General features: G+C 41.3%; 1 protein-coding gene across 2 annotated transcripts in view; it reads right to left on the reverse strand.

The window, feature by feature from the left end:
• Window positions 1–935: 935 nt before the first annotated feature.
• Window positions 936–13,730, reverse strand: part of Abcc2 (ATP binding cassette subfamily C member 2) — a 56,445-nt gene continuing 43,650 nt past the window's right edge. Inside the window, exons 26-33 of one of the 2 annotated variants that reach the window (XM_074078543.1) lie at window positions 11,733–11,859; window positions 9,811–9,912; window positions 9,273–9,416; window positions 8,332–8,490; window positions 7,196–7,362; window positions 4,550–4,744; window positions 3,789–3,944; window positions 936–1,198 (exon numbers count right to left, since the gene is read on the reverse strand). In XM_074078543.1, the coding sequence (XP_073934644.1) occupies window positions 3,815–3,944; window positions 4,550–4,744; window positions 7,196–7,362; window positions 8,332–8,490; window positions 9,273–9,416; window positions 9,811–9,912; window positions 11,733–11,859 (1,024 nt within the window). In that variant the 3' untranslated portion in view covers window positions 936–1,198; window positions 3,789–3,814. Of the gene's footprint in view, window positions 1,199–3,328; window positions 3,945–4,549; window positions 4,745–7,195; window positions 7,363–8,331; window positions 8,491–9,272; window positions 9,417–9,810; window positions 9,913–11,732; window positions 11,860–13,730 lie in introns of those variants that run through there. The other variant, XM_020156265.2, reaches the window with a different exon arrangement.

The following is a 13,730-nucleotide window of genomic DNA, read 5'->3' on the forward strand; positions in this document are numbered from 1 at the left end:
AATCAATTACTCGCATTTAAAATAAAAGGGAAGGCTATAAAAATGGAGGAGTGCTTTTTACGAACCTTTGATGCAGTTTTACAATCTTTTCCTTCTGGTATTTCAAACAATATGAAATCTTCTAAAAAAGTTCAGTGTCTAATCTGTGTGGAAGACTGCTCATGCTTATAGTAGTATGCAGTTTTTGCTAACTAAATGTAAGTGGCAGCAGCTTACAGTTTTAAATATCAATGTTTTCAGACTATTGTTTGCTAATTTTCAAAGAAATTCTTGATCATTATGATTACAGGTATTCTCATTCTATTGACTACATGGAATATATTTCTTTAGATGGTGTTTCAAAAAGCACTTTATAAAATTAGCCTACAAAAACTTCGGTTCTGATTGGTGCATGTGTTGTTCCTGTTTGTGACAATGTCTCAATGTGGAATTAGTTTGCTTCCACTCTGTTGCTTCTGAAAACGGGGTGCTGCTCAGCTGGTGCAGGTGTTTATGAGGGACACAGTGACACTGGTTCTGTGAAAGCTGGAAGAACTGCAAACTAAAGTCACTGTTGCTGCTTGCATGAACCAGTGCTGCAGACATATTGCTGGGGTGATGCTGATGGAAGCAAAGCAAGGAGGAAGAACAAGTCTCTGCCTCATTCAGTCTTTAATCCAGTTTCCCTCCACCACTTCCTGCTATCAGAACTAACAGCAGTAGATGGCAAGGCAGAAATAGGATTTGCAAGTCCGACCAGAGCATCTCAAAGCACAGTCTAGAGGCCAGGTTTGAAAGTGGTTCCACATATCCAGAAGAAGGATGTGGAAAGAGCAAAAGATCAGGGACTTGCAAATCCCATTTCTGCTGAAATAAAACTTGGAGACCAACTATTAATTTAGGCCACAATGGAATGTAGTGCTTATATAAATAAAATAATTTTATTTATATTAAATTACTTTATAAAATTTTTGAACAAAGACATTTAGTAGATGCTGCATAGTGATGGTTGTTAGCCTTCCAAGTTCTCTAGTGATAAAGATACAAAGATCACCCTGGACTACTTCGTTTGGGAAACAAATCGAGAAGGTAGCAGGGTTCCACATCCACCATCCATGTTATTGCTGCTGTATTTCTCTGTTTTTGCAGTTAACTTTCAGCAGGTGTAAACTGTTCTTCTGTTTTCCCAAGTTCCTCTTGATTCTCCATTGCTATATGTCTAGAAATTTGTTTTAAGAAGCAAATTAGAAAGTTTATATACATGGGACATGCTTAAGAAAAAACACCGAAAGAAATAAATGAAAATAGAAGCACTATTATTTGAAATTCTAGTGATCAAGAATGGATGGCAAAAACAAGGTTAGTTACCTGGTGGTGAAACAAGAACTGAGCTGAGGAAGAGAGGTAAGAAAGAAGGAGAAGGAGGAGGAAGAAAAGGAAGAGGAAGAAAAAAAGGAGAAGAGGAAGAAGGAGATAAGAAGAAGAAGGAGATGGAGAAGGAAAAGAACAGGGAAAAGGAGAAGAAGAAAATATTAGATTAAAAGAGCAACAAATACTGGGAAAAAAAAAACAGGAACAAAGATCAATAGCAGAGATAAAGGACACAATTTAGCTCTGACAGAGCTTAAGAGGTACTGTACTGCATTATATTAACCCTAAAATTCCACTTCCTCAAAATAAGATCTTGTAAACAGGCATGCCAGAGTTTAACTGGTAGTGATTTTTCTTAGTGGTACATAAAACAATATGTGTTTTACAATTGGTGGAATCTTAGATTAATAGACACTAATCCACAATGTTTAGAAGCTATAGGTAAGCAGGTATATGTTACAAACGCTCATTTTGAAAAATAGCCAACAATGGTAGACTATTAACAACATACCAGATCTACTTAGCAGAATCAGGGAGGAGATTGATTCTCCTTGAATAATCCTCTTAATGCACACTTTAATATTTCCACAACTTTGTTTATCACCATTCATAGTGATTCAAAATAAAATTCACAGGGCTGTACAACTTTTAGAGGGAAAGGAGAGAGAGCTGCTGTTGTGCTGGAACCACGGATGCAGTCATACCTATCAGGGCGAAACAGATGCAGCGTGGTTCTTTAGCTATATACCCTTCCTCAGGAAGAGTAAGGCTCTGTGCACCTCATTAAACAAACAGTGAGATGCAAGATAAATAAAAAACTTCATATTTACATCACTGAAATGTGAATAAGGAATGCCATGAACCCCAAACATATGACACAAAAAGCCCAAGAGGTAAGCAGGGGCAAAGCTTAGGCTGCCTTCCAGAACCTGGGGATTTTGAACTCTCATTTTGTTCATAATGCAGGATGCCAAGGTAAGAGATAAAGCCAAGAAAGAGACCAAAATGGAGTTCTCCTCTGATAACCTGAGTCTTGAAAAGGCTACAGGTGCAATGTCCAGGTGAATGAGGAAAAGTCACACTCTGTAAAATGCAGGAGTGAAAATCAACAAAAACCCTTGTCTGTGTCCACACTGTCATTATGCTGAGGGGAGGACTCTCCCTTGAGATTCACAAGCCACAAGCTGGCTCCTGTGCATGGTTTGAACTCTCAGTGGAGAATTCTGTCCAAAGAGGTCTGGATAATGCCCTAGCTGGCTGGCAGAAAGAAGCCTTCAAAAATTCCCCTTAGGAAGAACTCAGGTTCAACTCAGGCCTCAAAGAAGAATGTTCCCAGATCAAGTTCTAAGGTGAATGAAAATCTTACAGTAAAAATTTGCAAGACATACAAGGATATAAGACACCCTGGGTAAGAACCAGCAGAGGGCTGGTGATGTGGCCCAAGTGGTAAAGCCTGCTAGCAAGCATCAGGCCTTGAGTTCAAACCCCTGTCCCTCCAAAAACAAAAAAGCAAAACAAAAACACCAAGAGAAACAAGAGATGGCAAAAATCCAGATATTGGAACTATCTATCAAATACATTTTAAAAACTACATAGTAAGAAATTCAGATGACCCAGGAGCACAAGAAAAGGTATTCAATTTCAATAGCAACCAGGGCAAAGCACCTAACCCTCAATATAATACTAATTCATACTCATCAGACTGACAAGTGTTTAAAATTCACAGTTTGACATTACCTAGAATGTGCATGGAAATATGTGCACAGCCTCCATTTCTAGATCGTACTCCAGAGAAACTCTTACGCATGTATCCCAGGAGTTGTGTACCAGAATGTTCAAGCAGTATTGCTTATAACAGGAAAGAAAAAACCTGGAAATAACCTAATGCTCACTAATATTAAAGTGGATAAACTGTAGTCTGTTCATATAATGCTATGCTAAAAAGAGCAGGGAAAATGAACGAACTTCACTATTTGCATCAACATGGATGAATTGCAAATATATTTTTGAACAAAACTATCAAGTCGTAGGAGAATACATGCAGTATGAGTGCATTTACATGAAATTAGGCACATATTGTTTAAGGATACATACAAAGGTGGTAAAACTAAAATGACAGACAAGGGAATAATTATCATGAAATTCAGGATCATGCTGGGAGCAGGGAGTTATGATCAAGGTGAGACAACTGAGGGGTAATATTTGTTTTCTTAACCTGGGTAGTGGATACATGGATATTCACTTATCATTCTTCTTTTAAATGTACATTTTTCCTCACAAGTGTGAGGCAGGATGGATCACTTGAGCCCAAACAATCTTGAGGCCAAGTCCAGGCAACACAGTGAGTGGCAACTCAAAAAAATGTATATTTTATACACACTTTTGCACCTATGACATATTCACACACAAAATAAAAGTGAGTAAGGAATGGTCCTTACAGTCCTCTAACCCGTGGGATTAACTGCTAGAGTGCTGTGTCAGTCACATTCTCAATGCCAGCTTCTTTGGCCATAAAATAAAAAGGGCCAGGGTTCGCCAGTAGCTCTTCAGGGCTGCCATACTCCACAATCTTCCCATTGTCCAGAACCATTATCCTGAAACAAAGAGGAAAGAAAGAAAAGTCTTAGAAAGCAGCACTTCAAACGTTGGCATTTGGAAGAATTACCAGGACTAAGTTGTAGTACAGTTACGTGGCTACGAAGTATGCAAAAGAATGAGTCACAGCTATGTGCCTCAACATGGATAAACTCCACCCAACAGAAGAAGCAAGTCATAGTAGAACACATAGGACGAGTTCCTGATAAAATATTTTTCCAAAGTACGTATTGGTTTAAGGATGATTGGTTTAAAAAGGGAGCCTTCCTCTCTACACAGTTTTCTAAATTACTGAGCTTCAAGTGTAAGGGGTCAGAGTAGAGAGGAACAGGCAGCTGCTGTTACTAAGGCTCATCGTATGTGGAAGGTCTATGGTCTTCATCTGCCATTTGTGGATTGGGCCTCCACCTCCCCATATTCATTTAATAACTATAATTTCCTATTTTACTCTCAAGAGTTCTCTTGACCTGTTAGCGTTCATTAACCTGATATATAATTCTGGCAACATTTCTAGAAAACTGATGGTGTTAACCCTTCTACTGTGACAGTATTTCTGTTGACCCAGGCTTTAGCCGCGCCTATCAGGCTCTGCCCCCTCACTCACTTGTCGCTATCCAGGATGGTATGCAGCCTGTGGGCGATGGTGATGACGGTGCAGTTGGAGAATTCATTTCGGATGGTCATCTGAATGAGGTGATCTGTCTCTAGATCCACAGCAGCAGTGGCCTCATCCAGGACCAGAATCTTGGACTTCCGAAGCAGAGCCCTGCCCAGGCACAGGAGCTGCCTCTGCCCTATGCTGCAACCAAGAGAAGAAAGCATGTGTGAGTCCCCAAGGACCAAGGAGAAACCTGGGATGGAAACGGAGTCATGCTCCAGATCAGACTTTCGTAACTCGTGTTCCAAAACCCCCATTTATCATTGTTGTGGGCAACATTTTTTAAACTTTCCCAATCAGAAGAATAACCACAAGTACTTAATAAAAAAATCATGTTTCCAGGCCTCACTGCGCTCAGGCAGAATGGGGAACGGTCTAGGAACATGAATTTTTAATAAGCACTTAGGCAATTTTCATGTTTAAACAAGTTTAGGAACACTGGTCCAGGAACAGTGCTTTGCATTTGGCTACAGTGATGGCAACAGCTCTAAAACAACATGAATGCCACCAATTTTATTGCAACAGTATTTGACCTGACACCATTAATATAGGGTGGCATTGTACTAGAATGCCCCAGTGGCATTTCTTTGTGGCCTTAGTAAATACATTCATTATTTTAATGTGTAATTCTAGTCTCAAGGTTAATTATTTGTTTAAGGCCTTCTGCGTTGATTAGAGACAAAGCTATCTAATGAGCACGGTGTCTTGGTGTGAGATGCAATGTATGTGGAATTCGAATATGCTTGTAAAATGCAAATAGCTTTAATTTGCTAAAAGCCTGTAATGAAGGCTGGACCTCTTACTTACATAAAGAAGCTTTGGGAAATGATGTGAAGGAAATATTCAGGAATTTGCTAATTGTTCTTTCCTGCTGTGGCCATTAGGGATCATATTAAACAGGGGGTGGCTAAACTAAAGTTCTGTAATTTTCTGTAAGGAAATTTCTGCAGGAATAAGAAGTCACCCAAGACAAACTTCCAGTATTTGTCTATAACGTAAGATCAGAAGCATCACAGAACAATTTGCTTAGCTTGTACCAAACCCCTGCTTGCGTCGACTGGACTTCATAGTAACAGGCTATGTTGAGGCTCCATTTTGGCTTTCAACTGCTCTCTCCACATTGATTTACCCATCATTCACCAGAGATATTTGGGGTTTTTTGTTTTGCTTTTTTGAGATATTTAAGTTTCAATCCCCCAAATCAGGTCTGAAACTCCATTTAAGGTCTCCCAGCATGGACAAGAGAAGGATGGTGTGATTTTTATTCTATAAACCAGAATTGTTAATATTACATCCTGCCATAATGTCCCACATGTCCCCTCTGAAATATTGATGGCACTGGCATTTACTCCCACAGGTTTGTCTTGTTCATTATGTTGTACTTGCTAGGAAGCCAAGGGTTGTTTCTGTGTCATTTGCCTGTCACATAGTTAGGTGTTAATATGTATTTGTGACTGAAAGTTTGCATGGTCTTTTACAGCAGCCTAAAGAGTTATGTAAGTCTACTAGTTCCTAGAGCTGTTGCTGAGGGAAACAGAAGTAATGGCATTCATTACCAAGCCCAGCAAGTGTCCGCTGGATGAAGTAACCTGGGTCCCAGGCTCAGTTGGTCTAGGGGATAGCCTGGGCACTGAGATTTGTTATGCTCTTTGGGTGATTCTTGCAACCTAGTTAGGAACTCGTACCCGGCACAGAGCTTTTCAAGTTGCAGTGTACACACAGACCACCTAGGAATTTTGCTAAAATGCAGATTGAGTTAATAGGTCTAGAACCTGAGAGTCTACATTTATACCAAGCTCCCAGGTGAATCCAGAGCTGCCAGCCCATTATTTGAACTACTGAGCCCTCCCTTCTTGCCTGAGCTTCAACTGTTAATGGTTTATTCCCTGCCTACTCACTGCACCCAAGGCAGGAGCAAGAACTATCCATGAGCAGCAGGCTTTGTCTAAGGGCTCAACTTCAGAACGTGAAGGGAGAAACCAAACTGCTGTAGAGAAAAATGCCAGGTCCACATGTTAATAGGCAGGTAAACATATTGTGAAGAACCAAAGTAAAGTGTCAACAGATATACAAATACATTGGAAAGATAAGAACTGTGAAAGCTCAGCGAGTCTGTGTTGATTTAAGATGTTTTAACAGTGCCTAAGGACTTTGCAGACACTAAGTCCCTGTCATCCGCACACCCTTTAGATCTGTGGTTCTCACACTAGTAAAAAGTCCCTCCAGAGCCTGTGGGGATCCTCACATCTCCATGTCCAGTCTATGCCTCATACCAATTAAATCAGACTTTAGGGTCGGACCAGGTGTCAAGACTGCTGCTTACGCACAGCTCAGTTGAGAATCTTGATTTTCTATGATTCTCCACAATAGTGGCATTTGTAAGCTCACATTATGCAATGTCACATGAGGGCACATTTGAAAACAAAGGTTCTCAAAAGTTTTTAAGCACTTTCACATATATTTTTCATATGAACTTCATTTTATATATTAGGAATTTGATCTGTATAGTAAAAATTCCACAATGCCAGACATTACCCAGCACAAGGAACCTCCCCCCACTGCCTGTTGGGGAGGTAGGTTATGAGACCTTACCTCAGATTGTCACCGGCTTCTGCCACTTCATGGGACAATCCAAACTGCAAGCCAGCTACAAAGGATTTAAGGTGTGCCAACTCCAGGGCCTTCCAAATCTCTTCATCTGAGTAGCTGTTGAAAGGATCTAGATTCATCCTCAGGCTTCCGGAGAACAGGATGGGGTCCTGCAAGGCAAGGAATGAGGAAGTTGTTGGGGCTAACAACCCCAAGGATCCAGTGATTCTTTGTGGCCAAGAGAAAGTGGGTAGGACTGGCCTGAGACAGACTCCTTAGGTAGGAAACTGGTCACAGTTGAACCTCTGCAAGGGCCCTGAAGGCCTGGAATGGCTGCCACTAGGAAGCTAAGCACAAGAGTAAGAGGGGTCCTTGGTTTATTGTTTTTGTTTCACGCTGAGATTCACTTATGAATTTCCAAAATCGCCACAACATCTGTTAAGATGAGAGGAATATCACTACCCCCAGATGAAAATTCATACTTTAGAGGTAGAAAAGGCAAAAAGAAGAAAGGAAGGTAGAAAAAGGGATAGAACAGTCACCTGAGAAGAATTCATTATGCTTGGAAGAGGCCAAAGAAAAGTACAAATCAAACTAAGCAAACACCAGAGAAACCAACCACAGCGAGGGGAGGAGGAATGGTGCTAATGAGGAGCCCCACGCTGCCTGGGAGTGGAGAGGTCTCCATGGCAATCCTTATTTGGTAGGGTTCAGAGAGAAAGCCAAAAGGAACTCTTTCTTGCTGATACACTAAGTGTTTCACTTGCTGGCAAAACCCTGCAGCAAATTCCCTCCTCTGCCTTTTAACCATATCAAATGGGGAGTATAAAGCTTAATGGCTTCAAGCTTCAATGGCAAAACTGCTAATGCTTATTGCAAAGGTCTAGCAAGCCATGATGGGCTATACAAATGCTAAATAACCATCTGTTCTGGCTGACTTCTGTTGTGTTGCTGCCACCTAATGGTCAGATACTGGCAAATGCATATTACAAAAACAATGCAAAACTTTAAAATTCTATAAACAATGTCTTAGGGAGCTAGCTCAGGTATCCTGAGCAGACTACAGAAATGATAATGTTAATTGAATAGACAGAACAAGTCGCCCAACTGTGTGGGCCAAAGTAAGCTCTAGAGCTCACCTGGGGGATGATGGTTAGTTTCCCTCGAAGGTCATGGAGCCCAATGGAAGCAATATCTAATCCATCAATGGTGATCTGGCCACCTGCAGCCTCTAAGATCCTGAAGAGGCAGTTTGTGAGAGAAGATTTCCCAGCTCCAGTCCTGCCCACCACACCAACCTGCGAATATAGTTCACTTTATATATTAGTTCAATGTGCAATTCTTGGAGAAAAAATTATTCACAATTATAGGTGGTAAAAGGCAGTGACAGGCTATTCCATCTCTGAGGTATTAAATGGCTTTGGGTTTTGGTGGGAGGAAAAAGGTGCCCAAATGTCAGAAAAAGATGGCTTTCCCATCCCACATCGTAAATTGTTGCTTGCTGAGAACCACAGTGATGGTTGGAAATGGAGACACCCACCTAGCGGTTATTGTTTTTATAACTGTTATTGGAAATTATAGCTTCTTTTTTAAAAAAATTCTTCTTTAGAAACAAGAAGAAACGTTCTCAGCTGTTTGCCACCAGCTGAGACCCAGACCCTGATTTGGACTTCAGAATCCTTGCCACATAAGACCCCCAAATCTTTGGAGAACAAGAGTATTGTAGGAGGGTGTCCAACTTCACAGATGAGGAGGAAAAGCAGCCATTCTCCCCTTAGGGACAACCCTTCTCACTGCCATTCTTAACAGTTCCTTCCTCTAGGAACTGATTCTAGGCCAGATTCATGCTGTGCCCTGAGAGGAAATGAGCCCTGGCGAGTGGGCAGGATATCAGCAAATGATATCCTGCTCTCTGGTGGTGGTGTTTATCCATACATGACCCCACAACAGAGAAAGTGCCCTGACTCTCTCCCTTTTCTACCCAACGATGGAAGCCTAGAGTCCAGTTGCTCTCTATTCTGTGCCCAATTGTCCTCCGATCACAAGGCCTCATATCCAGGCCTCCCTTCACTTCACCTACCTTCTCCATGCTCTTGATGTGGCAGGTGATCCCTTTCAGTACTAGATCCAGCTCAGGCCTGTACCGTACTTGGTAGCTGTGAAACTGGATCTCACCTTTGGAGGGCCAATCTGCTGGAGGCCTCTTATCAGTCACCCAGGGTGCCTGGCAAGGGTTAGGATGAGAAACGCTTTACACAGTAGCAGCTCAACCAGTTATCATGGGACTCATGTCACAAAGCAAGAGAAGGGTAGCAAGCAGTGTCCCAGCAACTAGCTGAACTAGACTTGTTCTTCCATAAGGAAGAACCTTATTCAATTAAAGAATTGTTCTATGGCTCTCCAGAATGAAGCCTAAATATTCATTTAAATAAATATTTATTATTTAATATTAAATGAATTCCAGGACTTCCTCCAAACCATTTCCTATTGTGAGTTTGAAGAAATTAGGTCCTTTGAGTTACAGTTATGAACCCTTGTGAGATATTGAGAAATGATGAAGATGCCCTCTCCAAAAAGTCACATGGACCTGTTCCCGTGTTTCTTTAATTCCTCCTTACCTCATTTTCCACATTTATGTACTCATTTATTCGCTCAACAGATACGATGTTAGTCTCTGTATCTGCTGTCATCCTCACTAGCCAGTTCAGGGTCTGGGTGATCTACAGAAAAACCAGAAGACTAAAATCATCTCAGGCTCAGACACCAGCTCAATTAGTCCTACCACAAGGTCAACTCAGGGCTACTTTGTATTCAACACCATGGTGAGCTCTACAAAAGAGTAAGGAAAAGTGTAAGACAATCCTTCTTTCTGTGGTGGGGTGGCAGCGGGTGCTGTGTAGTTCTCACACGAAGGTCAATATAACTTTTGAATGGTTTGGGGTTTAAGCTGGGGTTGGAGAGGCTGGCTCCTGGTGGAGAATTCCTGCCTGCCAAGCTACTGCTCTTTGTAGAAGTGGTTGTAGATGGCATTCTACAAAAGGGGAAGAGCATGAGAAAAGACACAGGGCAGGAAATAACCTTTCAAAAAGCTGACCCCTCTCTCTGATCTCACTCACCCTCAGCCATCAAGGCGGACATCCACATGGACCCTCTCCCTCCTCTACGTCACACAAATGTATCCAGCCATCAGTAAGGGTGCTGCAATGACCCAGGCCAGACTGGAGGCCAGGGATTACTCAGATGCAAGCTGCTTTCAGACAAAGAATCAGGAGTTTGCAGATATTCCCAGGAGTTTTGGTGGAGTGAATGGTGGTTAGGGAAAGAGAACCACAGGGTGCAGAGGTTAGGATCATGGGGACTAAGAGTAACCACTTAGCGTAGGTTGAAGCAACAGTAATTGCTGATATTGAGTGATTTTGTTTAGGATCAATCCAAGTTTCCCAACTCTTCACTTTGTCTGTCTTGGTGGATAAAAAGGTAGTGACACACGGAACTGAGTGACTCTGGCAAATAAGAGTCCTTTTGGGTGTCCTGCCATAATCACTTTGGGCCTTATTAACTTCTAAGGAAAACAGAACTATATAAAGCACACTTAATGGCTATTCAAGTCTCTAAAATATTAGCTCAAAAAGATGCTATGAAAGATGGTGAGGTGACTCACTTATTGGACAAATATTAATTGAACAGTTCCCATAGTGTTGGCTGCTATCTTAGGTGCTAGACAATAATAATGTCTGGCATTTATTCCCCAGTCATGCTGAGGATGCTGCAGTGAAGTACATCATATAGTTTTGTCAGACTCTCTTTATTACAATTTATCCAAAGGACTTTCTGATAACTGTATATGTTTGGTTTACTAGAACCAACCAAAGGGACAAACAGGCAAGAAAATATTAAACTAAAACATATAAAATTGGTTTCTTAAGGCCTAAGGACAGCAACATTTATGACACTGGTGCCTGCTTAAATAGGGTCAGGGGAGTATCCATGGGTAAAAGATGGAGCCAAGGTTTGAACCTCCGTCTCCCCTAGTTCCTCTGGATCTAGAAAGGAATCAAAAGCGTGGACTTAATGTGGTGGCGGGGAGGGAAGGGTTAAGGGAGAATAACAGAAAGGGTTGAACTGACCAAAGTAAAGTATACTCACTGCGGGGATACATCAGGAAACCCCTTTGAACCCTGGCTTAGGAATTAATAATGAAAGACAGGACTGTAAAATAGTTGTGGGGAGAGGAGGGAGAATGAAGGAGATGAAGGTGAGGGAAAATGGTTGATGGACTTCATATATGTTTACAAAACAGAACAAATGAAACTTCTTGCAATTGCTTGAACGGCGTCAGGGAGGGGATCAAGGTGGAGAAATGGTGGGGGCAATCTAACCAATGTACAATGTAAGCCTTTTAGGAATTATTGCAATGAATCCCCCCATAAATGGATATATCCTAATAAAAATGAAGGAAAACAAAACAAAACCATGGACTCCATAGCATGCTCCAGAATTAAGTGCATTCATTTAGTAGAAATCCCAACCTCAGACTCACATTGAGGGCATTGGACAGAACAAAGCCCACCGTGTCCCCCTGTAGGGTATCTTTATAAATAACCAGCAGCAAGGATGAAGAGAAGATGATCAGGTTCCCAACCAGCTCCAGGCGAATTGCAAGCCACCTGTAGGGCAACAGAACCATAGAGAGAGAAGAATCACTGATCTCTACCTCCTCATCTTAACCAGCAACCTCGGAGCTCACAGAACAGTCACAGAAGATTTGAGTTGGTGCAGCTGTGCTTCTAGGAGTTACCTTAATTTGATTTAGGAACACCTAAATATACTTCTGAAGGTCTACTGAATTATTTTTTTAAAAGAAAATAAATTGTTTTTTAAAGGTCCTACAGGAGTTTACAAAACTAATGGAATTCTTACAGTGCAATATCTATTAAAGTTGTCAAATTCTAAGAATCACCTGGGGCAACAGTTAAAAGTATACTGTTTGTTAGAATAACCATCATTAGCAACACCACCAACAACAGGTGTTGGCAAGGATTCGGGGGAAAAAGGAACCCTCTTACACTGTTGGTGGGAATGTAAACTAGTACAACCACTCTGGAAAAAAATTTGGAGGCTACTTAAAAAGCTAAACATTGATCTACCATTTGATCCAGAAATACCACTCTTGGGGATATACCCAAAAGAATGTGACACAGGTTACTCCAGAGGCACCTGCACACCCATGTTTATTGCGGCACTATTCACAATAGTCAAGTTATAGAAACAGCTAAGATGCCCCACTACTGACGAATGGATCAAGAAAATGTGGTATCTATACACAATGGAATTTTATGCAGCCATGAAGAAGAATGAAATGTTATCATTCACTGGTAAATGGATGGAATTGGAGAACATCATTCTGAGTGAGGTTAGCCTGGCCCAAAAGACCAAAAATCGTATGTTATCCCTCATATGTGGACATTAGATCAAGGGCAAACACAACAAGGGGATTGGACTATGAGCACATGATAAAAGCGAGAGCACACAAGGGAGGGGTGAGGATAGGTAAGACACCTAAAAAACTAGCTAGCATTTGTTGCCCTTAATGCAGAGAAACTAAAGCAGATACCTTAAAGCAACTGAGGCCAATAGGAAAAGGGGACCAGGAACTAGAGAAAAGGTTAGATCAAAAAGAATTAACCTAGAAGGTAACACACATGCACAGGAAATCAATGTGAGTCAATGCCCTGTATAGCTATCCTTATCTCAACCAGCAAAAACCCTTGTTCCTTCCTATTATTGCTTATACTCTCTCTACAACAAAATTAGAGATAAGGGCAAAATAGTTTCTGCTGGGTATTGAGAGGGTGGGGGGAAGGAGGGGAGGGGGTAGTAAGGGAGGGGGTGGAGTGGGTAGTAAGGGAGGGGGTGGGGGCAGGGGGGAGAAATGACCCAAGCATTGTATGCACATATGAATAATAAAACAATAATAAAAAAAAGTATACTGTTACAGATTCATGTAAAAAAATTCTTGGGCCTTTCTCCAGGAGGTTCTGATTCAGGGGCCTGACATGGGGTTTAAGCACCTGCAAATTTTAAGTGAATGCTACAAGCAATTTCTTTTGCTCAGGGCAAAAAAAGAAACAACACCATAGTGAATATATATGTATAGCTAAAAAAGCAAGCACCACAGAAAGATTCGATGTACCTGAAGAAGCTGAGGGTAGAGGGAAGTTAGGTGTGAGTTGGTCACAGGGAGATTTGTTTGGGCTTTGTAATGAACACAAGAATACATGTATACAGATATCAGTTGATGTGGAGAAGCTCTTGATCAGTCTTGAATTATGATCAGTTGTATCTAAATAGTTGTGTAATCTGCTGAGTGTTTCCCTGCTCTCAACTTTGTGGAAATCTGACTCCCCCAAACAAGGTAAAATTTATGACAATCCTCTCAAGCCAAAAAGAGAGCATGTAATGTGCTTAATTTAACTGATAAAGTGAAAATTTTAGATTTTTTAAAAGGTGGCATATTTTTAGCAGAAGTTGGGTGGCA

This window comes from Castor canadensis, chromosome 7 (genome assembly GCF_047511655.1).
Source record: "Castor canadensis chromosome 7, mCasCan1.hap1v2, whole genome shotgun sequence".
Classification (NCBI taxonomy): domain Eukaryota; kingdom Metazoa; phylum Chordata; class Mammalia; order Rodentia; family Castoridae; genus Castor; species Castor canadensis.